The following is a 27,381-nucleotide window of genomic DNA, read 5'->3' on the forward strand; positions in this document are numbered from 1 at the left end:
GTTTAAAATTGTGTAGATGGAACGGAAATGCTAGGGCCACTGCTTCTTGGTGTCTCTCTGCTCTGGATGATATAGTAAGGTTGAAAGTACAGGCCACACAAGAGGGAAAGGACCCGACACAGTCCCAACAGAAGCGCACATGGATTCAATCCTAGGGTACAAATGAAGACATGGTTCTAGCAGTCTAAATGCATTAAAGGGTTACTCCACTGGTCAGCTTTCGGAACTAAATGTTCCGAACGTTGTTTTCGCTCTGCGGGGGTGGGCACACCCCTCGTTGTGTCATGGCCGTGCCCCCTCAATGCAAGTCTATGGGAGGTGGCGTGATGGCCGACCCGCCCCCTCCTATAGACTTGCATTGAGGGGGCGTGGTCATGGCAGTGAAAACAACGTTCAGAACATTTTGTTCCGAACGCTGGCCAGTGGAGTACCCCTTTAACTCTCTGTGGGCTAGTGAATATTCAGACGTGTCAAAATAACTCCATTAAGAAAAAAGAAAATGGAGCACTCGCCCATTTCAGAGGTAATCTTGCAAAATTAAAGCTTAGCCCGCTATCTGCACACTCCCATACTTTACATCTTTCCACCTCCCTGCTATGTACCTTTCTGGTATGAAATAAAGTTCCTTTTGCAAGATCACCTCTGGACTGGGTGAGTGCTCCGATTTGTTTATTTTTTATGGAGTTATTTTAAGTAAAGGACCTCCCTCCATGTTGCTCATATGTAATAGCACAAATGGACTGGGGTTATCTAGATGATTTGACCCCTTTTAATACTGCAAAATGTAGATTAAAGAGGTATACTTATCTTAAAGGGGTATTCCAGGCAAAACCCTTTTTTATATATATCAACTGGCTCTGGAAAGTTAAACAGATTTATAAATTACTTCTATTCAAAAATCTTAATCCTTCCAATAGTTATTAGCTTCTGAAGTTTTCTGTCTAACTGCTCAATGATGATGTCACGTCCCAGGAGCTGTGCATGATGGGAGAATATCCCCATAGGAACTGCACAGCTCCCGGGACGTGAGTCATCTGAGAGCAGTTAGACAGAAAACAACAACTCAACTTCAGAAGCTAATAACTATTGGAAGGATTAAGATTTTTTAATAGAAGTAATTTACAAATCTGTTTGACTTTCCGGAGCCAGTTGATATATATATAAAAAAAAGTTTTGGCCTGGGGTATTAACATTTACAGCATATCCTGTGGATTGATGCATGTCCCACACCTATCCCTAGACAGAGGGCCTCTCAGCCTGCTTGCAGTAGCCAGGAAGCCGAAAACAGGTAAGTGGGCTGTTGTAAGCATTTTTTATGTCTCTCACTAATTTTAATAGGGGTTTTGTTAACAGTGTAGTACAGCAAGCTTTAACCCCTTAAGGACATAGGGCGTATCCATACGCCCCCGTTTCCAAGTCCTTAAGGACCGAGGGCGTATGGATACGCCCTGAGCATTTCCGGCCCCCACCGCTAGCCGGAGGGGAGCCGGAGCCGGATGCCTGCTGAAATCGTTCAGCAGGCATCCCGGCATATCGCCCAGGGGGGTCATTATGTCCCCCCATGTCGGCGATTGCCGCAGATCGCTGGACAATTCAGTCCAGCGATCTGCGGCAGATTCCGGGTCAATCGGGTCTCCAGTGACCCGATGACCCGGAATTACTGGCTGATCGGGGCCGTCAGAGACGGCCCCGAACAGCCAGAGGCAGCAGGGGTGAGGTGGCACTGGTGCCACCTCACGATCGCCCTGATTCGTCGGCCGGATTACCGGCCGACCAATCAGGGCGCCTGCTGCGGGTGTCACTCCCGCAACCCGCTCCGCCCCTCTTCCGGAGGACGTGAGCGGGTGCGGGAAGACGACCCCCGGTGCTGGGGACCCCGATCCCCGGCGTCCCTGTTGGGATCGGGGCCCCAGGAGCAGCTGCGGCGGCGGAGACGATGAGGGACTGACCTGTGCTGCTGGATCGTTGGAGGTGAGTGACAGCCTCCTGCTGTTGCTTAGCAACAGCTCCCAGCATGCAACAAGGGCATGCTGGGAGCTGTAGTTATGCAACAGCAGGAGGCAGACCACCACAACTCCCAGCATGCCCTTATGGGCATGCTGGGACTTATAGTTTTGCAACAGCTGAAGGCACATTCTTTCTATGTAAAAGTGTACCTTCAGCTGTTGTGTAACTACAACTCCCAGCTTGCACAATCAGCTAAAGTGCATGCTGGGAGTTGTAGTGGTGCATCTGGTGGTTGCATAACTACAACTCCCAGCATGCCCGTTGGCTGTCGGTGACTGCTGAGAGTTGTAGTTTTGCAACAGCTGAAGGCACACTGAGTTAAGTAGTAAACCAGTGTGTCTCCAGCTGTTGCATAACTACAATCCCCAGCATCCCCAGCCAATGTAGTTTGCCTCCGGCTGTTGCATAACTACAAGACCCAGCATGCCCTTCCGCTGTCCGTACATGCTGGGGGTTGTAGCTTTTGCAACAGCTGAAGGCACACTGGTTGCAAAACACTGAGTTTGTTACCAAACTCGGTGTTTCACAACCTGTGTTTCTCCAGCTGTTGCAAAACTACAACTCCCAGCATGCACTGATAGACCGTACATGCTGGGAGTTGTAGTTTTGCAACAGCTGGATGTTTCCCCCCCCCCCCAATGTGAATGTACAGGGTACACTCACATGGGCGGAGGATTACAGTAAGTATCCGGCTGCAAGTTTGAGCTGCGGCAAATTTTCTGTCGCAGCTCAAACTGCCAGCGAGAAACTACTGTGAACCCCCCGCCCATGCGACTGTACCCTAAAACACACTACACTACACTAACACAAAATAAAATAAAAAGTAAAAAACACTACATATACACATACCCCTATACAACCCCCCCTCCCCAATAAAAATGAAAAACGTCTGGTACGTCACTGTTTCCAAAACGGAGCCTCCAGCGGTTGCAAAACTACAACTCCCAGCATGCACTGATAGACCGTCCATGCTGGGAGTTGTAGTTTTGCAACAGCTGGATGTTCCCCCCTCCAATGTGAACGTACAGGGTACACTCACATGGGCGGAGGATTACAGTAAGTATCCGGCTGCAAGTTTGAGCTGCGTTAAAATTTCTGCCGCAGCTCAAACTGCCAGCGAGAAACTACTGTGAACCCCCCGCCCGTGTGACTGTACCCTAAAAACACTACACTACCACAAAATAAAATAAAAAGTAAAAAACACTACATATACACATACCCCTACACAGCCCCCCTCCCCTCCCCAATAAAAATGAAAAACGTCTGGTACGCTACTGTTTCCAGAACGGAGCCTCCAGCTGTTGCAAAACAACTACTCCCAGTATTGCCAGATAGCCACTGACTGTCCAGGCATGCTGGGAGTTTTACAACAGCTGGAGGCACCCTGTTTGGGAATCACTGGCGTAGAATACCCCTATGTCCACCCCTATGCAATCCCTAATTTAGGCCTCAAATGCGCATGGCACTCTCACTTTGGAGCCCTGTCGTATTTCCAGGCAACAGTTTAGGGCCACATATGGGGTATCGCCGTACTCGGGAGAAATTGGGCTTCAAATTTTCTGGGGTATTTTTTGCTATTACCCTTTTTAAAAATGTAAAATTTTTGGGAAAACAAGCATTTTAGGTAAAAAAAAAATTTTTTTTTTTACGTATACAAAAGTCATAAAACACCTGTGGGGTATAAAGGTTCACTTAACCCCTTGTTACGTTCCCCGAGGGGTCTAGTTTCCAAAATGGTATGCCATGTGTTTTTTTTTTTTTGCTGTCCTGGCACCATAGGGGCTTCCTAAATGCGGCATGCCCCCAGAGCAAAATTTGCTTTCAAAAAGCCAAACGTGACTCCTTCTCTTCTGAGACCTGTAGTGCGCCAGCAGAGCACTTTTCACCCCCATATGGGGTGTTTTCTGAATCGGGAGAAATTGGGCTTCAAATTTTGGGGGGTGTTTTCTGCTATTACCCTTTTTAAAAATGTAAAAATTTTGGGAAACCAAGCATTTTAGGTAAAAAAAAATAAAAAATGTTCACATATGCAAAAGTCGTGAAACACCTGTAGGGTATTAAGGTTCACATTACCCCTTGTTACGTTCCCCGAGGGGTCTAGTTTCCAAAATGGTATGCCATGTGTTTTTTTTTTTTTGCTGTTCTGGCACCATAGGGGCTTCCTAAATGCGACATGCCCCCAGAGCAAAATTTGCTTCAAAAAGCCAAATGTGACTCCTTCTCTTCTGAGACCTGTAGTGCGCCAGCAGAGCAATTTTCACCCCCATATGGGGTGTTTTCTGAATCGGGAGAAATTGGGTTTCAAATTTTGGGGGGTATTTTCTGCTATTACACTTTTTAAAAATGTAAAATTTTTGGGAAACCAAGCATTTTAGGTAAAAAATATATAATTTTTTTTACATATGCTAAAGTCGTGAAACACCTGTGGGGTATTAAGGTTCACTTTACCCCTTGTTACGTTCCCTGAGGAGTCTAGTTTCCAAAATGGTATGCCATGTGTGTTTTTTTGCTGTTCTGGCACCATAGGGGCTTCCTAAAGGTGACATGCCCCCCAAAAACCATTTGACGCTCCTTCCCTTCTGAGCCCTCTACTGCGCCCGCTGAACAATTAACATAGACATATGAGGTATGTGCTTACTCGAGAGAAATTGGGTTTCAAATACAAGTAAAAATTTTCTCCTTTTTACCCCTTTCAAAAATTCAAAAATTGGGTCTACAAGAAAATGCGAGTGTAAAAAATGAAGATTTTGAATTTTCTCCTTCACTTTGCTGCTATTCCTGTGAAACACCTAAAGGGTTAATACACTTACTGAATGTCATTTTGAATACTTTGGGGGGTGTAGTTTTTATAATGGGGTCTTTTATGGGGCATTTCTAATATGAAGGCCCTTCAAATCCACTTCAAACGTGAACTGGTCCATGAAAAATAGCGAGTTTGAAAATTTTGTGAAAAATTTCAAAATTGCTGCTGAACTTTGAAGCCCTCTGGTGTCTTCCAAAAGTAAAAACTCATAAATTTTATGATGCAGACATAAAGTAGACATATTGTATATGTGAACCCAAAAAAAATATATTTTGAATATCCATTTTCCTTACAAGCAGAGAGCTTCAAAGTTAGAAAAATGCAAAATTTTCATTTTTTTCATCAAATTTGGTGATTTTTCACCAAGAAAGGATGCAAGTTACCATAAAATTTTACCACTAAGTTAAAGTAGAATATGTCACGAAAAAACAATCTCGGAATCAGAATGATAACTAAAAGCATTCCAGAGTTATTAATGTTTAAAGTGACAGTGGTCAGAATTGCAAAAAACGCTCCGGTCCTTAAGGTGAAAAAGGGCTCGGTCCTTAAGGGGTTAATGTCCACACAGCAGCGCAGCTTGCATTTATATTAACAGAATTCACACAAATTGCTTAAAACGGGCTACTCAGCTGTTTTAGAGTTCTTGACCACCTCCAGCTGCCGCGGGAAGGCTAGAGGGCCCTCTGTCTTAGGATTGGCGTGGGTCTCAGAGGTGGGACTCATATCTGTCAGAGGTTTGGATATGCCATAAATGTCAAGATGAAACTGCCCTAGTTATGTTCTGTGTTTACTTGAATTCCTAACCCCTTAAGGACGCAGCATGGTTTAGTTTTTGCACTTTCGTTTTTTTCCTCCTCACCTTCTAAAAATCATAACGCTTTCAATTTTGCATCTACACCAATATGAAGGCTTGTATTTTGTGCCACTAATTGTACTTTGTAATGATATCAATCATTTCACCACAAAATCTTTGGTGAAACCCAAAAAAAAAAAAAATCTTTGTGGGACCAAAAAAAAGCCATTTTGTTAATTTTGGGGGCTTCCGTTTCTACGCAGTGCACTTTTTGGTAAAAATGACACCTTCTCTTTATTCTGTAGGTCCATACGGTTAAAATGATTACCAACTTACAGTATATAGGTTTGATTTTGTTTTACTTCTGTTAAAACCTTTTTGCACAAAAATTTATATGTTTAAAAATGTCCTCTTCTGACCCCTAGAACTTTTATTTTTCTGCATACGGGGCTATATTAGGGCTAATTTTTTTTAAAGGGATCTGAAATGTTTTTTTGGTATCATTTTTGTTTTGATGGAACATTTTGATCGCTTTTTATACATTTTTATAGAGTATACAAAGTGACCAAAAATATGCGATTTTGGATTTTTTTTTACATGTACGCCATTGATCATGCGGTTTAATAAACATTATAATTTTATAGTTCGGACATTTATGCACACGGCGGTACCACATGTTTGTTTTGTTTACTTATATTTTTTTAAATGGGAAAAGAGGGTACTTTAAACTTTTATTAAGGAAGGGGTTAAATCACATTTATTAACTTTTTTTTTTTTTTTTTTTTTTTTTAAACACTTTTTTTCTCGTCCCCATTGGGGACTTTTACATGCAGTCTTCTGATTGCATACACTTTTCAGTGCTATGCCATAGCATAGCATTGAACAGTCTTATCGGTGCTCTTCGGCTCCAGCCTCCTGAGTAGGCATGGAGTTGCAGATCACCAATCGGACGGCGAGGAGACAAGTAACAACCCTCCCACTGTCCTCTCAGCTGTTCCTGAACAGTCAGCTGAGCTAACCGGCAGGTGTTTTCTCCCGTTTTAGACGTCACAATTGAGAATTTTCCTATCCTGGGTGACGGAAAATTTGGATTTTAATAAAAACAAAACGCGAGTATTATGCTTTTAAACTTCTTTACTAAAACTCAGCAGCATATAAGTAGTAGATGTATTAAAGAAATTTTTTATATATAAAGTGTAAATAAACGTATGATATCTAGGATGCAACCTAGAATGCTGTTCATGTCATCATCCAATCAGAACATAGTATAGATGATATCAGTAACTGCCATATAGAAAACTTCCTTCTTCTTTGCGAAGTAGATGTCGGAAAAAACAGGAACAATCAGCAACAGGCAATCGTAGAACAGGAAAACAGAGTTGAATTGGAATGCAATAAGGAACTCCATCGATGAAAAACAGTGCGACAGGAGAAGATGTAGCAATCATTGTTGAACTGAAAGAAAGAAAAAATACAATTACAGGGATGGGTTCCGGGAGGGATAATACTCGCGTTTTGTTTTTATTAAAATCCAAATTTTCCGTCACCCAGGATAGGAAAATTCTCAATTTTAAGGCAAAACAAAACGCTTCGTATTATGCTAGTTCAAAGCTATGATAAATATTATAAACTTCTAAATAAAATAAAAGAAGAAAAATACATTAGATTACAACAATAACATGGAAACATGTGATTCAGGTCTAAAGTAGAAGGTTTTAAAAGTGGAATCAGAAGACCAGTTGGCAGCTTTAAGTAAATCTGATAGAGAGGCCCCAGATTGGAAAAGTCTAGTGGAAACAGCACTTCTAGTAGAGTGGGCAGTAAATTTTGAAGTGTCAATACCAGCAAGTTGTAAAGTTTGTTTAATCCATCGGGCCAGAGTAGGAGATGATACAGGTGCATGAGGTTTGCAAAAGGAAACTAGTAATTGGGAATGGGAAGGATTCCTAAGAGATTCAGTTTTTTGCTCATAAGATCTGAGGCAACGAACCACACAGAGTTTTTCGTGATGCGGAAAAGATGGGTAGAAAACCGATTGAAGGTTAGTTTTTGTACGGCGATAAATTGAAAAAATAACACCTTGAGGAGTAAATTGTCTATGAGAAATGTCAAGAGATTTCACATCGGAGACCCGTTTCACCGAGATAAGGCACAGAAGTGTAGTGAGTTTGAAGGAAAGAAATTTTAAAGAGAGGGAATCGTTATCATCCCATGAAATGAACATATTGAGAACTAGATTCACGTCCCATGTGGAAGTGTATTTTGGTAACGGTGGTCTGCGGAAACGAATTCCTTTAAGCAGTTGGCAGACCAAAGGATGTCTACCAATAGGAATGGAGTCGACAGGTACATGTTTAGAGGAAATAGCGGAGCGATAAAGATTAATAGTTCTGTACGCTTTACCAGCATCAAAAGAGGCAGATAAGAAATTCAAAATGTTGTATATAGATGTTTGTAAGGGATCCAAATGTCTTCTATCGCACCAATTAGACCAAAGTTTCCAGGCTGATCTGTAAGCAGATCTGGTACCTGGGGCCCATGCATCAGATAAGATGTCCTGAGCTGATTTTGAAAGTTGGAGGTTAGATCTTGGTGACCCGAAATCAACCAAGCGACTAGAGGTAATTGTCCCGACAGAATCAGAGGGTGGAAATTCCCCTGGGGATCTAGAAGAAGATTCTGATCCGAAGGAAGAAGACGGGGAAAATCTAAGAGTAGATGAAGGATTTGGGGAAACCAAGACTGGGTTGGCCATAGTGGCGTTATGAGAACTAGAGTGGATTTCTGTATCGAGGTTTGAAATAGAACTCGAGGAATGAGATTGAAAGGAGGAAAGGCATAAAGAGTCTTCTGAGGCCAAAATTGCAGGAAGGCGTCTACCCCCAAAGCTTCCGGGTCCGGTCGCCAACTGTAAAATAGAGGTATTTGAGTGTTGAGACGGGATGCGAAAAGATCTATGTGCAAAGGACCCCAAAGAGAATTGATCGATTGGAAGATTGGGAGATGAAGTTTCCAATCGCTGGAATCCGTCAGATGACGAGAATACCAATCCGCTACTGAATTGGAAATTCCGGGTAGGTATTCCGCTTTCAGGGTAATATTCTTGTCTAAACAAAAATGCCAAAATTCTTTGACAAGATCTGCAAGAACTTTTGAAGTTGTGCCTCCCAAATGATTGATGTATTGGACAGCGGAAATGTTGTCCATACGAAGAAGAATACAACAATGGGAGGAATTCCTTGCAAAACTTTTTAAAGCAAAAAATCCTGCTAGAAGTTCTAGACAGTTTATGTGAAGCAGGGATTCTGAAGGAGACCATTTGCCTCCTGTAGAAAGGGAGCCGCAACGAGCACCCCATCCGGAAAGACTCGCATCTGATTCGATGATAATGTCCGGATTCGGATGGAAAATTGTTTTCCCATTCCAGGATTCTATGTGAGTGAGCCACCAAAGAAGTTCCTCTTTGGCTTCTGAGGACAGAGGAACTTCGTCCGAATAACCGAGGCCTTGTCTCAAGTGGCGAATTTTTAGGCGTTGGAGAGCTCTGTAGTGAAGAGGAGCAGGAAAAATGGCTTGAATGGAGGCTGAAAGGAGACCCACAATTCGAGCTATTGTCCTCAGAGATAAGATGTCTTTGTGGAGAATCTGTCGGATTTCTTTCCGAATAACTTTCAATCTCCTTGGAGGGAGACTCAAAGTGGTCAGTTGAGTATCTATCATGAAACCCAAAAATTCCAAATGTTGAGATGGGATCAGGATGGATTTTTTGTGATTGATGAGAAATCCTAGATGAGTTAGGAGGTGTAATGTCCAGTTCATGTGGAGCAAAAGTGACTCTTTTGTTTGGGCCATAAGGAGGATGTCGTCTAGATAAATAATCAGACGAACACCACGACTTCTTAGAGAGGCAACTACTGGTTTCAGTAGTTTTGTGAAACACCACGGGGCTGATGAAAGACCGAACGGGAGACAAGTAAAATGCCATGTCTGATCGTTCCAAAGGAAACGAAGAAAAGGTTGAGAAAATGGATGGATTGGTACAGTCAAATAAGCGTCTTTTAGATCTATCTTCACTAACCAATCGTTCTTCAGAAGAATGTCTCTTAGAAGATGGATGCCCTCCATCTTGAAGTGACGATAAACAACCAGATTGTTTAAAAGACGTAAATTGATCACAGGTCTGTGACCTCCGTCTTTCTTTTTTACCAGAAAGAGGTTGCTTAGGAATCCCATGGAATTTGGGGGTACAGATATAATTGCTCTTTTGGAAGCCAACTCTTGGACTTCTTGGTCTATGAGTTTTTTGTCCAATAGGGAAAATTGGATTGGGTGAGGTAAATGTGTTTGGACAGGAGGTATGACAAATTCTATTTGGTAACCCATGACCGTATTTAGTATCCAAGAGTCGGACGTAATCATAGTCCAATTGTGGAAAAAATGAAGGAGTCTTCCCCCTAATGGGATATGTTGGGAAGAATATAGGGGTAGGCTTACCTGTGGGAGGTCTGGAGCGGGGATAGCCTCTTTGGCCTCTGGAACGCCAAGGTCTGGACCTGTAAGGGAAAAATGGGGATGGAGTGGTAGGTGGAGCTGTGAATTGTGTGGGCGGTTGAGAGTAGGGGCCTCTATAATTTCTATAGTGGGAGGACCGGCCGGAAAATCGGCCCCGGCCTTTTCCGGCCCTCCCAAAAATTCTACTAGAGAATACTTTCTTCATCGATACTTGAGCTTTATTAAGAGAAGAGAAGAGCCCAACATATTTGTTAAGCTCTCTGATGAAATCTTCCCCGAAAAGCATGCCGTTTGTGGGGTTGACCGGTTCGGCAGTGGCTAGATTGGTAAGTTGTGGGTCAATTTTCATGAGTATCGATCTCTTTCTCTCAGTGGAGAGAGCAGAGTTAGCGTTGCCGAATATACAAATGGCCCGCTGAATCCAACCTTTAAGGGTCTCAGTATCAATATTGGTATTAGAATTGGATGCTTCATCAGCCATATCCATAATCTTGGAGAGTGGGCCAAGAAGGTCCATCAATTTGTCCTGACAGGACTTAAAACTACGGTCCACTCCTTTTTTCGGGTTTTTACCCGTTTTAAATAAGAATTTGGCTAATAGAGGGTCCAATTCCGGAGTAGCAGAAGCGTTATTAGGTAGAGAGGGGCGAGGGCATTCCGCCTTTAGCTTGCTACGGGATGGACGGTCCAAAGCTTTATTAGCTCGAAGAGCTAAAAATTCCGCAATCCTTTGATTGGGAAGCCACTCCCCAGATCGTGGATGGCATATCAGAGTGGGATCAAAATATGAATCCCCAGGTAAGTTCACTGGAGTGTCTTCCTGCATAGCAGGGTCCTCGTGATCTGACTCACTTTCCTCCGAGACATACAAAATTTCATCAACCTCATGTATGTCAGAATCCTCAGATTCCTCAGATGAGACAACTCGGTAGGAGTCTGGCTTCGCTCTAAAAGTGGAAGTCGTGGCCCTGATAGGTTGGACTTCCTCTTGGGCAGAGGGTGAGGAAATTGGTTTCTTAGAACCACTAATAGGTACGTCTGGTTTAGAACCCATATGTTGGGTGATATTGGTCTCATGGCAAGTTTCTGATGTGTGTTTCACACTTTTGGAGGTGTATGGTACATTGCCTGGGATATGGCGCTTTTTTGATTTTGCTTTACCAGGACCCTTAAGACCTTTTGCCAGATGAGAAACCGATTCGGCAGGGGACCAATATTGATCCGATGGGGTTATAGGAGGTAACACCCCTGTAATTGTGCCAGAGCGAGCCATCACATTGGATAGTGATTTCTCAAAAGATTCTTGCAGAGTAAGAACTGCATTTTGTATGGATTTAGACACTGAGGCATCTACCATGGACTGTAGAGCATCAGGATTAACCTTATCAGATGAAACTTGACTATTGTCTTGGGACATAATGAAAATATAGAGATGTAATATAATGTATATGTATATACTGTATAGAAGGCAATTATACTGTATATAAAGCAATTAAGGAGAATTTAATATAAGTAGAAGTATCTAAAATATCTAATGCAATAAAAATAAATAAATTAATCAATTATGAGGTAATAAGTAAATTAAATATATAGTAATTAAGTATATTGATAAGTTAATTATAATAAATTCATGAATTAATTAATTAATAAATATACGATATATTAACATTAGGTATATCAATATGGGTAATAGGTTTAAAAACTATAAAATTATCAAAATGTAATGATTAAAACAGCCACAAGGTGGCTGCAGAGGATAATCTAAGAGATTTTGGGAGGTTTTTGGGAGGGTACAGAGATATTGACGTATAAGGATATAATTGGATGCTCAGAAATACAGGCGCGTCCTCGGGCTTCGGCAGCTGTGAGGTGAATGCCGAAAGCCCGGGAACGCTTGACAGGAGATGACCTCGCTGTCAAGAGATCTCGCGAGAATGAGCAGAGCTCGAGACGCGAGAGAAGATTAACAGACACCGGGAAAGACGCAGAGGACGGGTCTCGTGCTGAAAAATGGCAGCGATGACGCAGATGAAATAGAGATGCGCAATAAAAGGTAAAAAACTAAATGAAAGTTAGGAATGATGAAAAGATCAAAATTAAGAGCCAGGGATGTATATAAAAGGCATACTATAAAGAAAAAAGGGAATAGAAACTGTAGAGAAATATAAGGGAGTAAAATGAAGTAATTTAGAAGGAAAAAACCTACTACCAGAAAAGAGAATATAGATATATACATATAGGGTATAATAATCAATGAAATTAAATTAAAGAAATTACAGAAATAAATAAATAAATAAATTCAAATACATTTAAATAAATTTAAATAAATTAAATTAATAAAATAATAAATATATATATATATATACTCAACATTAATTGACTAAAGGATCAAATCATATATATTTTTATACAATAATACATAAAATCATGGGAGAGAAAAATGACATAACTTCACCATCTGCTGAGCAGCAAAGAAGAAGGAAGTTTTCTATATGGCAGTTACTGATATCATCTATACTATGTTCTGATTGGATGATGACATGAACAGCATTCTAGGTTGCATCCTAGATATCATACGTTTATTTACACTTTATATATAAAAAATTTCTTTAATACATCTACTACTTATATGCTGCTGAGTTTTAGTAAAGAAGTTTAAAAGCATAATACGAAGCGTTTTGTTTTGCCTTAAAATCAAAGTTTAAAGGGCAATGGCCTGGGTTGCTGATATCAACCGGGACCCACCGGATATGAACCTTTATGTAACAGGAGTCAGCAATGGACGTAAATATATGTCCACTGTCGTTAAGGGGTTAATGTCCATATCTCTATGTAAAGGTGATAGTCCTAAATGTACAGGACCGAAGCATGTTAAATTCCCAACCATTGCCCTGTGAGACTTTTTGTGTTTCTGGGTCAAAAGCAGTATAACTTTTACTTCGCTACAGCAATTACCAAGACTAGAATCTTATAAGGAATCCATTGGGTGAAAGGAATAATTCCGGATTCATTTTGCTGTTTCATAAAGGTGAAGCCACACCATAGTTATGACTGATACCTTAATATGGAGACTTTTTCAGTTAGTACGGAGGGGAGATATCTTCATGTGACATGTTCCTGTCACATTGTCAGGATAATGAGTTGGTGGTGTCGTATATACTCATGGCTGCCATCTCTGTTATCAGCCTAAAGCTGCACTCCTGGATTCATCCTTCTGGACCAGTGCACTGAACGGCAGTTAAGTGAAAGCTACCTAATGAACGGCCATCAATACTGTTAGAATTGCAAGTGGCTGTAATACATTTGTCTTGCCATATCCTGCTATGTAATCCTGCCTACCCTGCCGAAAAGGAATAGGGAACGGGCTGCCTCCCTGTGGGCAGCACAGTATGACTTGTGTGCTGGAATAACTAAGTGTTTAATTGAAGTGTACGACAAAACAAAGAGACTCTGCCGAGAAAATCCTGAGCCGCGGATTTATTTTATTTTAATCAGCCAGACTCAAAATGTACTGGTGAAATACAAAAACTTAATAAGATTTTACTTTTTGCACATCGGAATTACGGTATATTAAATGTTAATCAATAAATCTTCTATATGATGTCTATAGAAAATCATTAGATTATTTGCTACAATGTATTGCACATTTCATCACACAATTTGCCTCTCTATGACTATCTCTTTGATGTGCCGTTAAGATGTCTCAAGTTTTGTAGGATTAAAACTGTGTTGTCCAGGCATACTCTTCAACCATCAGTTGTTGAGATTTGCAATGGCACACTGTGTGGTCCAATTGGTAAGGTAACCGTCTGACATGTAGCGAGAGTCATTCACAGGGTATCCAGTGCTAGGAACGTAGGATTTTGGCCTCCAGGTCTGCCATGGGTCTTTGCCTACCCACCGTTCTAGAGGCACAGCCAAGAACATTACCTGTCGACAATATGCTTACAGGCAGAATATGCCAGCAATCAGGAGATTGCATGTTTAAAATCCTCTTGTGGGGCTAGTAAAAAGCAGAAAAAAATCTAATATATAATAAAATGTTCTAAAGATATTTTGCCAGTCAAAACCCACCAATGTGTCCTTTTTTCATGGCACCATTTTAGGATTTCTAATATTTTTTGATTGACTTTTATGCAAAGTAAGCTGCAAAAAGCCCTCGTATGGTTATGTCGTGAAAGGTGACTATGGAAATCCAAGAAAATTGTTTGTACTTTAAATGGTCACAACTTCCTTTTATTTGATTGGCTATGTGATTCCCAACATAGTTGCAAATCACTGTAGTAATTGAAAATGACACCAGAAAAACAACTTTAATGTCTTGGCCACTAGGTGTCTCCCTTCCCTGCAATCTCCTGCCCACTGCTCTAGTGAAGGCTAGATCAGGACAAATTACAGAAAGTAAATTGGGTTTACCTTGTACTATGTGCAGGGGAGAGCGATCCTGGGCTGTGTGTATCTTCCTGCTGGGTCTGGCCTGCTAAAGTTGATCCAAATTGTCCCTCAAAGGTAAATCAATGCTTTCCTTCTCTCTTTGACCATCCATAAAGCTCAGGCCAGCATCCCATTTTGCAAATTCCAGTGTATATATGCTGTATTTCCACAGTGCTGTAGTTTAATACCCCTTCTTGCTACCATTCAGCTTTTCAGCAACATTAGCAGCTTAGTGTAAAAAAAAAAGTTTCCTTGCTGTAATCCTACTGCTTCTTCCATTTATGTGCGCACAGCACCTTGCAAACCCCATTATCAGCCCAGCACAGTGCCAGCATGTTCAGTCCAGTGCTCTTTCTCCAGCACTATGTCATGGTATAACTGGGAAAAGTATGTGCTTTGACTGGCCAGAGAAGTAAGAAAAAGGAAGTCCATGTCTGTGTACTACTGGCAAACATTTAAACCCTGGACTCGTCTCCTGAAACGGAGAGAATGAGAAATAGCTGTGCACCATTGAGAGGGCTCTCAGAGGGTCCGTCACAGCAGTGAGACCACTAAAGTCACCCTTTCAGCACTCTGGAGGTTTAATCTAACAAAACCATGCAGGTTATGACAGGTACTATTGCCCATGGCAACTGATCAGATTGCTTCTTTCATTTTTCACAGGTCACTTTAAAAATTAAAGAGCCAATGGGCAACTTCGCCACTCTTCCTCTGCACAGTTTTTGATAAATCTCCCCCAATATGTATGTGGAAATGCGTTCTTTTTTTGTCCACCTTCTAGCCTGTAAGTCTCTTGTACATTTTTCTGTTGCAGCACACACATCCAGGTTACACACCCAGACAATAAGTTTATAACACGCACATCCTGTGGGATCGAGGGCTTTAGAAATGCCAAGAAGAGCTCTTCTGTAGCTGCACAGACAGCCGGGATCTCAGCCGCAACTGTAAGTAGGAAAGAATTCTGTGTGTAAAAGACTTTGGTATTCTATACTGGGGGGGGGGGGGGGGGAGATTTATAAAAACAGTCTTTGTTACCCATAGCAACCTAAAAACCCGCTAAAACCCGTACCTGTTGGATTTAACCCACCTGTGATTTGCAGCTGACATCTAACATTCTAGGAAATCGTTTGACAGGTTGTGGTTCTGTCTGGGTTCCAATCTGCCCCCAGGAAACACAAGTAAAAGGTTACAAGTAAAAGGTTTTTAAAAATGGAAAAGGAAATACCGCCCCCCCTATTATTCTAAAAGTCCCATCTATCCAAAGTATCAATCAAAATGTCAGCTTGCCTAGAAAAAAAAAGTATTTTTTATAGATTTTTGGAGGAAATATTAATACAAATATAGCTTGTATAAATACAAAGGAGAGGTGCCCTTTGCTTTTTTTGTCCTTTTTTTAAATTTTTTTTTTTCCACCTTACAACATATATTTTTTTTTAAATGCTTTTGCAATACATTGTACGCTGTTGGTGGAAAATATAAAACAATTTAGCAGGTCTCCTTTATTGATTAATGCTTTTTAAGGATTCTTTCTTATTTAAATATGTTTCACGGCCCATAACTATAGTTCCGGGTATAACATTTTGATGGGAGTAGACAAATGTTCTTTTTGTTTTATGCTTTATAGTTTGTCATTTTAGAGGAAGAAAAAAAAGAGCAGGCCAGTGCGGCAACTTCCACTAGGTGGCAGCCCCCATCCAAAGTTGCCACTCGCGAGCTCCTACTATTCCATTGCTCGCTCTTCCTGCCGCGATTCCCAGCATGATTAGCCACACAGACAGGTCACAATGTTTCACTTCACAACATAAAACTAATTAGGACAAGCCTGTGAAATGATAAACCCATCAGAGTTTGTTGTGCACAGTTACATAAAAGGCCTCCATGACCTGCATGCTCATTGTTACTGAAATTGTTATTTCATGGTGCCCATGGAACAACCTCAGAAAGTTTCCCAACAGTATTAATCTGTAGCCGCTTCACATACTAAAAAAATAAGAGAAGAAAGCGACAAGATGTGTACGAGCTGCATGAAATGTTTTATAGCTGTAGTGTTAGAATACAGAGTGTAAATATTGTGTAGGTGTGTTTTATATCTCTGCTACTTCTGCATTGGTGGCATGCTGCTGGCACTGCTTTTACATTAGCTCTAGAGCAGTGACTGCTGACATGTATTGCTCCAGCTGTTGCTAAACTACAACTCCCAGCACGACCTGGCAGGTGTAGGCTATCACAGTTTGCTAGGAGATGTTGTATTGCAACAGCTGGAGAGCCACATGTTGGGCATCGCTGTTCTAGAGGGACAATAAAAGAAACGCAAAATACGATTGCCAACCAGGGCAGAAGAAATAGACCGGACAAAAATGTATTTTTCCATTGTCATGCATTGCAGGGGGGGGGGGATTATTGTGTTTGTATCAACCAGACCCATGGACGTTCAAATAATAATTGGGGAACACAGTGAAAAACCTACCGTATATACTCGAGTATAAGCCGACCCGAATATAAGCCGAGGCCCCTAATTTCACACCAAAAGTTATTGACTCGACTATAAGCCTAGGGTGGGAAATAAATCATCCCCCTGTCATCATCCAGACCCCGACATTATCACCCCCGTCATCATCCCCCTCCTCATCATCACCCCCCCCCCCTCATCATCAACCTGTCATTTTCACCCCCATCATCATCTCCCTCGTCATCATCACCGCCTGTCAATCCTTTTCAGTGGTCTTCAACCTGCGGACCTCCAGATGTTACAAAACTACAACTCCCAGCATGCCCGGACAGCCATTGGCTGTTCGGGCATTCTGGGAGTTGTAGTTTTGCAACATCTGGAGGTCCGCAGGTTGAAGACCAGTGAGAAGGGATTGTCAGGCGGAGAGCACACTCGAGTATAAGCCGAGGGGGGCGTTTTCAGCACGAAAAATCCTGCTGAAAAACTCTGATTATATTCGAGTATATACGGTACCTGAAAATGGGTTAAAAAAACACAATAAAAGTTATAAAGATGTACTAAAAGGATGCAAGCTTTTACATATAGTGACTGTAAAGTCTAAGGCTTCATTTACATTATGTTTTGGCACTATATCAGAATACCTTCAGAGAGTTGTTCTACATATAGGTATCTGCTGGTGACCCCGTAGTCTGCTGTATTTTAAAGGGAACCTGTCATCATTTGCATGCTGCCTTAAAGGGGTACTCTGCCCCTAGACATTTTATCACCTATGCCAGACATCTGGTGCACGGAGCGAACTTTGCTCTGTGCTGGATGACTGGTGATGCGAGGCGGAGGCTCGTGATGTCACGGTCATGCCCCCTCAATGCAAGCCTATGGGAGGGGGCATGGCGGCCGCCATGCCCCCTCCCATAGTCTTGCATTGAGGGGTGCCACCCGATGCTCTTAATGAATGCCAGGTGCAGTGGGGAGATCGCGGAGGGCCCCCGCGATCAGACATCTTATCCCCTATCCTTTGGATAGGGGATAAGATGTCTAGGGGCGGAGTACCCCTTTAACCAGGAGTCATAAGGGTGGTTCTCTTTTCTCCCTGTTTGGGTATAGGATGAGATCCGATGAGAAGCCACTGGCTGGATGACTTGCAGTTTATGGTGTTCTAATGCTCACTTAGTACATACTGAGCTAATAGGGGAAGGTTGAGGCTAGAACAGAGTTTAATTGTGGAGTTTTTTCTCTTCCATGCCCTGTTAATGGACGGCAGAGTACAGACTCTTCTTGTCTCTTCTCATAAATTTTAAGGCAAGGAATAGGAATCTGCATGTGTATATCTAAATGTACTTCTCAGGGGTCTGATTGGTGATAATAATACTGCATTAGGAAATGATGATATCTAATATTTCCTAGGATAGTTTGTGTTGCCTCCTCACAGAATATTCAGATGGTTACATTCTCCACATATAAACATGACTATGAGGAGACCATAAGCTGCACAAGGTCCTTGTCAAAATGAACACGATTGGGTTATTTCAGTGCTCTGGCATGTCCTGGAAATGGCTTGTCCATTTTGGAACCGTTTCTGCTCTTAGAAAGTGTGGCTGACAGTTCTGCTTTCTAATAGTCTTTTATCTCCACGGGAGCTGACATCTAGTCAGTCTACTAAGTTGTCTGGGCTACAGCAGGTGTTCATGTTTCTACATCCCTTCCAAGTCTCACCGCCATTCATGTCTTCTGAGACTTCGGAATTACATGACAGGAAAACCCCAGACTGTTTATTTTAATAGTTGTGGGTGGGAGCGCGGAAAGCACTGGGGTAGGGGGTTGTTGAGATTTTACCTGCAAGAAATAAAAAAATAAGTGTCTGCATTCAGGGACAGACAAAAAGAGCATATCTTATTCAAAAATGGAAGGCATCCTTTATAAACAATGCCTCTTTCAGCGTGATGGGTATTACAGTAGGTGTTCTGCTAAAAGGATTTTTTGCTTATAGATTTGTGGCTGACTGTTCACTTTCCTCTAAAGGATGCCCCTGCAGCGTAATACATAAGCCATTTTTTTCTGCTACCAATTTTCTCCGTTTGCCACTTTGTATTTGTTGTCTAATTGTTTATTGCTGGGTAAATCAGTTTGGGTGTATCCTGACTACACAAAGTCAAATTGCTAATCACATTTTCCCCTTTTTGTGCGTAAGTTTTTGTTTTCTCTTATAGATAAATTGACTATACGAGAACACATGTAGAGCTTCTGCAAGCATTCATTTAGTGAGGGCTCTAGTGTCAATTTGGTTGCATTGGATTTCCAGAACACTTAGTATTAGTATTTATTATTGCCTGGCATGTCTTTAATTCATCTTGTCTATTTTCTTTTTGTGTGTTTTTTTTTGTTTTTTTTTTGTACTATAGAAAGCTGTTGATAAAGGAGTTGTACACGTTAGAGTTGTGGTGAAAGGCATGGGACCTGGAAGACAGGTAAGTCATAGTTTGTTTAGGATAATCACACAGGTTGGCACTGATAGACTGGTTCCATATAATACTATATCTATTTTAATGGAAATGTGTTATCTCTGTTAAGTCACATTTTTATGTTATAAAATAAACACTACCACAATTGGGAAAAAATATGTATATGTCACTATTTATATGTAGAAAAATTATTCTGAAATCTTGCTGTTTACACTCTGACCAAGGAGCCTCTCAATAGGCTGACCCTTCCAGTTCTATAAAGATCACATTTCAATATTGTCCTCTTTAGAATCACAGATAGGATTACACTCTCCCTGCCACGGAGCATGCCTAGAAAATTCTCCACTAAAAGTCAGTGAGTCCCCCTACTGGCTACTACTTAAGAAAAAAAAACATGTCTCCAAATGCTGTTAATAGCAGCACAGGCCAGATAGGTGTTCCCACAATAATGGGTATAAAATAGAATGAAAAAAAAATACAATCTACAATTGGAAGATAACAATAGATTTAAAGGGGTACTCCACTGCCCCAGCGTCCAGAACATTTTGTTCCAAACACTGGGTGCAGTCACCGAGGGTCCTGATGCCATGCACACGCCCCCTAGTGACTTCACACCATACCCCCTCAATGCCAGTCTATGGGAGGGGGGCGTGGCAGATGCCACGCCCCCTCCCATAGACTGGCATTAAGGGGGCGTGGCGTGACATCACTTGGGGGCGTGTGCATGACGTCATGACCCCAGTAGCCCATACCCAGTGTTCAGAACAAAATGTTTCGGACACTGGGGCAGTGGAGTACCCCTTTAAAGAAAAAAACAAGAAACATACTTTTTATTAGTTAAAAAACAATAATAGATTATATATTTCCTTTAAATGTAGGAGGTATGGGCATCAGTTTCCATTGTCTCCCTTTACAAACAATATCTACATTTCCAGTCTAAATTAATAGATTTTGCCCATTTGGCTTTAGAAAATATATGATGACAATGGCTATAATGTACACGTCTGTATGTGGCAGGGAAGTTAATGCGACAGCTCCATTACGACCAAACCTCGATGTCAAGTCTGCACATAACCTTTCAAAATATGCACTGTACCTGTAAAGTATGTATGCCAAGTGCTTCATTTGACATTCGCTGATGAGAGGAGACCTACAGTAAGGTTAAGGTCAGCAGTTTTTCTGCTTCCAATCACAGACTGGTACATGTCATATCAAGGGTCAATGAGGCATCTGCATGGCCTGAAACCACCAGCACATTGTAGCAAGTCCAGTTATTCCCTTTTGAACAACATCTTTGTGTGACATTGAGTACTTGTCATAGTTTAAAAGTCTTACTTTCGTCTAGACCATTCCTCAACCCAACAAAGACCAGATAAAATAATTGTATGGCCAGTTTCTGACTTTAGCCTTTTTGTGGAAATTTTTAGCATTTAATGTTTTGTACAGATAGATAATAAAGTGAGCATCTGGATGATTGTCTACTACATTTTTGTTTCTATTGGCATTTTCTTTTACATTTGCAATTCTAAGAGATTCCCACCTGTCAGCCAATAGGTAGCCTAATAATTTTATGTGTCGGATGTATGAAGAAACCCTTGCAGAACATAATTGCTTCTTGTTTCTCCTATCTTGACACAGTGGGTTCTCCCTTTTGTGTGCGCTGTGTTGTAAATGTGATCATATAGTATCTACAAGACGTAGGGAAAGAGGATGACCTATATTTGTTGTACACAAGGAGGGAGGTTTAGAGCATGCCGCCAGGAAGAAGGGAAACCATTTTGCATCTCCCATTTGAATTAGAATCATAAAGACATCCCAGAAGAGGAACCAGGACAATATTGGCACTGTCCACATCTGACAGTTAAATGGACTTCTCATACTGTGTGTTACTGGCAGCTCCTTGGAATTGCTTGCCCATTAATCTTATCTAAATCTAATTTATCTTAAAGGTGAACATTTCCTTTTATAGTTACAGGCGCATGCTGGTCCTTGACGCAATCTACACATACAAAGTGCAACTGAAAGGCCCATTATTATTCATTTAAATGCACCATTAATTCCAGGGTGCTGTACATGTGATAAGGGGGTTAAAATAAGTAGCATAAGTCAAAAGTCCAGTACATAAAATGACAGACCAGTACAGAGCCCGCAAGGATTCACAATCTACAAGGTGAGGGGAGGGAGACAGTGGGGAGCAGCTGTTCAAAGTGCAGTACAGTGGAAAGCTGCAGGTTAATATAAGTTGTAGGCTGTATGGAATAAATCGTTTTTCAGAATGCTTTTGATGGTGTAGTAATTTCCAGCGTATGAGGGAAGCACAGGAGAAATCTTGGAGCTGGTTGTATGAGGTGCAGACAAACAAAAAGCACAGAAGTAGGTCCTAACAGGATTGGGAATTGCATGACGAGAGATATTGGGGGTCAGGTCAGAGACAAAGAGGACAGGGTATCATTGTTAATAGTTTAAACTTATTATGCTGGGCGATGAGTAGCCAATGACGAGATTGGCAGAGGATAAGAAAGGGGAGAAATGGAATTAAAGGGGTACTCCCCTGGAAAACATTTTTTTAAATCAACTGGTGCCAGAAAGTTAAACAGATTTGTAAATCTTAATCCTTCCTGTACTTATCAGCTGATGAATGCTCCACGGGAAGTTCTTTTTCTTTTTGAATTTCCTTTCTGCCTGACCACAGTGCTCTCTGCTGACACCTCTATCCATTTAAGGAACTGTCCAGAGTAGGAAAAAATCCCATAGCAAACCTATCTTGCTCCAGACAGTTCCTAAAATGGACAGAGGTGTCAGCAGAGAGCACTGTGGTCAGACAGAAAGGAAATAAAAAAAGAAAAGAGCTTCCTGTGGAGCATACAGCAGCTGAAAGATTAAGATTTTTTAATATAAGTAATGTACAAATCTGTTTCACTTTATGGCACCAGTTGATTTAACCTCTTAAGGGTGCAGGGCGTACCTGTACCCCCTGCGCTCGGTCCCGGTCTATAACGCAGGGTCATAGCGGGTTGGCCCCGGTGGCTAATGAAAGCCGGGACCCTGGGCTAATAGCGTGCGACACCGATCGTAGTGCCACGCGCTATTAACCCTTTAGACGTGGCGTTCAAAATTGATCGCCGCATCTAAAGTAACAAAAATACACTCCCGGCAGCTCAGTCGGGCTGATAGGTACCATCGCGGTGAAATTGCAATGTTCCGATCAGCTAGATTGGGAGCGGAGGGTCCGTCACCTGCCTCTGGCACGTCCGATCGGCGATTGTTCAAGCCTGGATTTCAGGCTTGGAGAAATCAATCGACTGCCAAATAACACTGATCATTGCCATGTTAATGCATCTCAGGGATCTGTGTAGAAGATCAGTGTGTGCAGTGTTATAGCCCCTAGAGGGGGTTATAACATTGCAAAAGTGTGAAAAAATGTTAACAAAGATCATTTAACCTTTTCCCTAATAAAAGTAAGAATCACTACCCTTTTCCCGTTTAAAAAAAAAAATGTGTAAATAAAAAGAAACAACATAAAGAGAAACATAGCCGCACATTCACCTTTTGTATTTTGATCTACTTGCTTCTCAGCATAATTTAAAAAAACTAACAGGTTGTTAGTATACATTTTGATCAAAAAGTATAAGCCCATTCGTCACATCAAGGCCACCTAGTCAGAGTGGGTCTCTAACCTAACACTGGCGTGGCGCCTGGCGGCGACCACTGCCTCCGAGACACATTGCCCACGGGGGGAACGACCCAGTGGCCAGGCAGCCCCACTGCTGCCTGACCAAGCTCCTAGCTTTGGGCAGGCACCACCCCACAGACAAAGCCCATGTCTGTTTTCTCTATTTGAATTCACATTGTGTTTTCTATCCTCCTCTCTATCTATCCCCCTCATATATATATATATATATATATATATATATATATATATATATATATATATATATATATATATATATATATTTGGTCTGCACTCTGCCCCTCCCCCTCATCCCAGCCCTATATAAATTAGCAGGAAGCTGCATTGGGCCCCTTCCTTTCTGGAAGCCTCCCAGTCTGACTGGGAGCACATGATAAGTGAGCTTCTATACCTTGTTTACAATGGTGTGGTGCTGTGAGGCGTCCATTGCTGCCGTGGCACAGTGTCTATGGGGAGGTGCAGCCCTGGGACTGGTTTGAGCGGCATTGGGACTGCTTTGCCAGTGGGTCGTTCCCCCTCTGGGCACTGGTGTTGTGGTGGGGGTGGTCGCCGCCCAGTGCTATGCCATTTTATGCTAGGGACGTTAGGGACCCACTACTTACAGGTGACCGTGATGTGGCTAGTGGACTTGCACTTCATTATCATAAGGTAGATGAACGACCTGTTCGTGTAATAAATGTTGCTGAGAAGCATTAGATCTTTGTGCATGTTGTGGATGTGCGACCATGTCTGTTTTCTCTATTTGAATAAAAATAAACATATGTGGTATCGCCGCATGTGGAAACGTCTGAACTGTAAAAATATATTGCTAATTAAATCGCACGGTCAATAGCGTACGCGCAAACAAATTCCAAAGTCCAAAATAGCGTATTTTTGGTCACTTTTTATATCATGAAAAAATGAATAAAAAGCGATCAAAAAGTCCAATCAATACAAAAATGGTAACACTTAAAACTTCAGATCACGGCATAAAAAATGAGCCCTCATACCGCCCCGTACATGGAAAAATAAAAAAGTTATAGGGGTCAGGAGATGACAATTTTAAACGTATTCATTTTCGTGCATGTAGTTGTGATTTTTTTTCCAGAAGTACGACAAAATCAAACCTATAAAAGTAGGGTATCATTTTAAAGGTTAACTCTCATTAAAATACATTTTTGCTATTGCACTCCTTATGGTAAATAAAAAATATTTCTATTATACTTTGTTTAAAAATAAATGAAGTTTTCTATGTTTTATTTGTGCTTAAAAAAAGCTCAAGAGAACATTTTCCCCCATCTTATACATAGACTTAGGACCGAGGTCCAAACACAGGAAGTGCAGCCTGGAGTACAGAGGGGGTTGTGTCCAGCCTCATCCAATCATAGCTCCTCTCACACTTAACTGCCGTATGCTGTTGGTTGGACACACCTCCCTCAGCACTCCAGGCTGCACTTCCTGTGTTTGGGCTTCAGTCCTAAGTCTGTGTATAAGATGGGGGGAAATGTGCTCTTGAGCTTTTTTAAACACAAATAAAACATAGAAAACTTCATTTTTTTTTTTTAAACAAAGTATATTAGAAATATTTTTTATTTCCCATAAGGAGTGCAATAGCAAAAATTAGTTTTAATAAGAGTGCCCATTTAATCGTATGGACCTACAGAATAAAGAAAAAGTGTCATTTTTATCGAAAAATGCACTGCGTAGAAACGGAAGCCCCCAAAAGTTACAAAATTGCATTTTTTATTCAATTTTGTCACACAATTAGTTTTACCTTTTTCGCCGTAGATTTTTTGGTAAACTGCAAAGTATTTTTTTTGGTCACTGCAAAGGAGAATTGGTGACACAAAAAATAAGCCATAATATGGAATTTTAGGTGCAAAATTGAAAGGGTTATGATTTTTAAAAGGTAAGGAGGAAAAAAACAAAACTGAATAGAAAAAAACAAAAAACCCTGAGTACTTAAGGGGAAAAAAAATAAAAAATAAAATAAAAAATGTTTTCCAGGGGAGTACCCCTTTAATTGGGCAGCAGAGTTGAGGGTTAAATAGAGGGTGGGGCACGAGTGTTAGATGGAAAGCCACAGAGGAGGAACATTTGAGATATTTTTAAGACAGAAGCCGCAAGAGGTGGTGAGAGCAGGGGTGTGTGGTTTGAAAGCGCAGAATTGAAGGAATCTAAAGAAATTGTATTCTGCTAGATTTGAAATTTTTTTTACACATAAAAGCCAATACAAACTGAAAACACAACACATCTATCCATTCAGTAATTCACTGGCTTCTGTGTGTTCATTTTGGGAAAAAAAAAATGGAAGTGATGTGTCTGATGGATACAACTCTTTCCAGACATTGTGATAAATGTGCTGAACATATAACTTTCATGTTTGCCAGTGTTCCAGCAATTGAGTAAAAATAGTTTTAGAATTTAAGGCATTTGCCATTTTTTACTGTCCTTATACATTTGAAATGAAACAGAAAGTAACTTTGCAAGTTTTAACCCCTTAACGACGCAGGATGTATATTTACGTCCTGCGCCGGCTCCCGCGATATGAAGCGGGATCGCGCCGCGATCCCGCATCATATCGCGTGGGTCCCGGCGCTGATCACGGCCGGGACCCGCGGCTAATACCGCACATCGCCGATCGCGGCCATGTGCAGTATTAACCCTTTAGAAGCGGCGGTCAAAGCTGACCGCCGCTTCTAAAGTGAAACTGAAAGTATCCCGGCTGCTCAGTCGGGCTGTTCGGGACCGCCGCGGTGAAATCGCGGCGTCCCGAACAGCTGATCGGACTCCGGGAGGGCTCTTACCTGCCTCCTCGGTGTCCGATCGACGAATGACTGCTCCGTGCCTGAGATCCAGGCAGGAGCAGTCAAGCGCCGATAATGCTGATCACAGGCGTGTTAATACACGCCTGTGATCTGTGTAAAAGATCAGTGTGTGCAGTGTTATAGGTCCCTATGGGACCTATAACACTGCAAAAAAAAAAGTAAAAAAAAAAGTGTTAATAAAGGTCATTTAACCTCTTCCCTAATAAAAGTTTGAATCACCCCCCTTTTCCCATAAAAAAAATAAAACAGTGTAAAAAAAAAAAAAAAATAAACATATGTGGTATCGCCGCGTGCGTAAATGTCCGAACTATAAAAATATATCATTAATTAAGCCGTACGGTCAATGGCGTACGCGCAAAAAAATTCCAAACTCCAAAAAAGCGTATTTTGGTAACTTTTTATAACATTAAAAAATGAATAAAAAGTGATCAAAATGTCAGATCAAAACAGATCATACCAATAAAAACTTCAGATCACGGCGCAAAAAATGAGTCCTCATACCGCCCCGTACGTGGAAAAATAAAAAAGTTATAGGGGTCAGAAGATGACATTTTTAAACGTATAAATTTTCCTGCATGTAGTTATGATTTTTTCCAGAAGTGCGACAAAATCAAACCTATATAAGTAGGGTATCATTTTAACCGTATGGACCTACAGAATAATGATAAGGTGTAATTTTTACCGAAATATGCACTGCGTAGAAACGGAAGCCCCCAAAAGTTACAAAATGGCGTTTTTTTTTTCGATTTTGTCGCACAATGATTTTTTTTTCCGTTTCGCCGTGCATTTTTCGGTAAAATGACTAATGTCACTGCAAAGTAGAATTGGCGACGCAAAAAATAAGCCATAATATGGATTTTTAGGTGGAAAATTGAAAGGGTTATGATTTTTAAAAGGTAAGGAGGAAAAAACGAAAGTGCAAAAACGGAAAAACCCTGAGTCCTTAAGGGGTTAAATAAATATTTTACGCATCCTATACAGTCCCTTGTGTCTCAATGAAAATTTTTTTAGGGTTTTTTTTACAATCTCCAGACGGCTTTCATGTGTCTTTTACTGAGTAGAGGCTTCTTTCTGTCCACTCTGCATTAAATCTCAAATTGTAGAGTGCTGCAGTGATGGGTCCCCTTCTGGAAGTTTCTCCCATCTGCACACATGCACCATGCACATGCTCTGTTACCAAGGCCCTTTACCCCTGATTACTTAGTTTGGTGAGGCGGCCCAATCTGGGATAAGTCTTGGTTGTTCCAAACGTCTTTTATTTAAGAATAACTGAGGCTCTTGGGAGCTTTCAGTTTCAGTAGAATTGTGTTATTTTTCTTTTTTTTTTTTTTCTTTTACACTTCCCCAGATCTATGATATCCCACAATTCTGTTGCTGAGCTCTGCAGGTATTTCTTTCCCACTCATGGCTTGGTTTTTATTCTGCT

At 41.3% G+C, this 27,381-nt stretch overlaps 1 protein-coding gene across 1 annotated transcript in view; it reads left to right on the plus strand.

The window, feature by feature from the left end:
* The window catches only part of MRPS11 (mitochondrial ribosomal protein S11), a 176,801-nt gene that overhangs the window by 148,137 nt on the left and 1,283 nt on the right, over positions 1 to 27,381 (plus strand). Inside the window, exons 5-6 of the mRNA XM_056571904.1 lie at positions 15,364 to 15,493; positions 19,398 to 19,463. Of these exons, the coding sequence (XP_056427879.1) occupies positions 15,364 to 15,493; positions 19,398 to 19,463 (196 nt within the window). The remainder of the gene's footprint in view (positions 1 to 15,363; positions 15,494 to 19,397; positions 19,464 to 27,381) is intronic.

This window comes from Hyla sarda, chromosome 4 (genome assembly GCF_029499605.1).
Source record: "Hyla sarda isolate aHylSar1 chromosome 4, aHylSar1.hap1, whole genome shotgun sequence".
NCBI classification, from domain to species: domain Eukaryota; kingdom Metazoa; phylum Chordata; class Amphibia; order Anura; family Hylidae; genus Hyla; species Hyla sarda.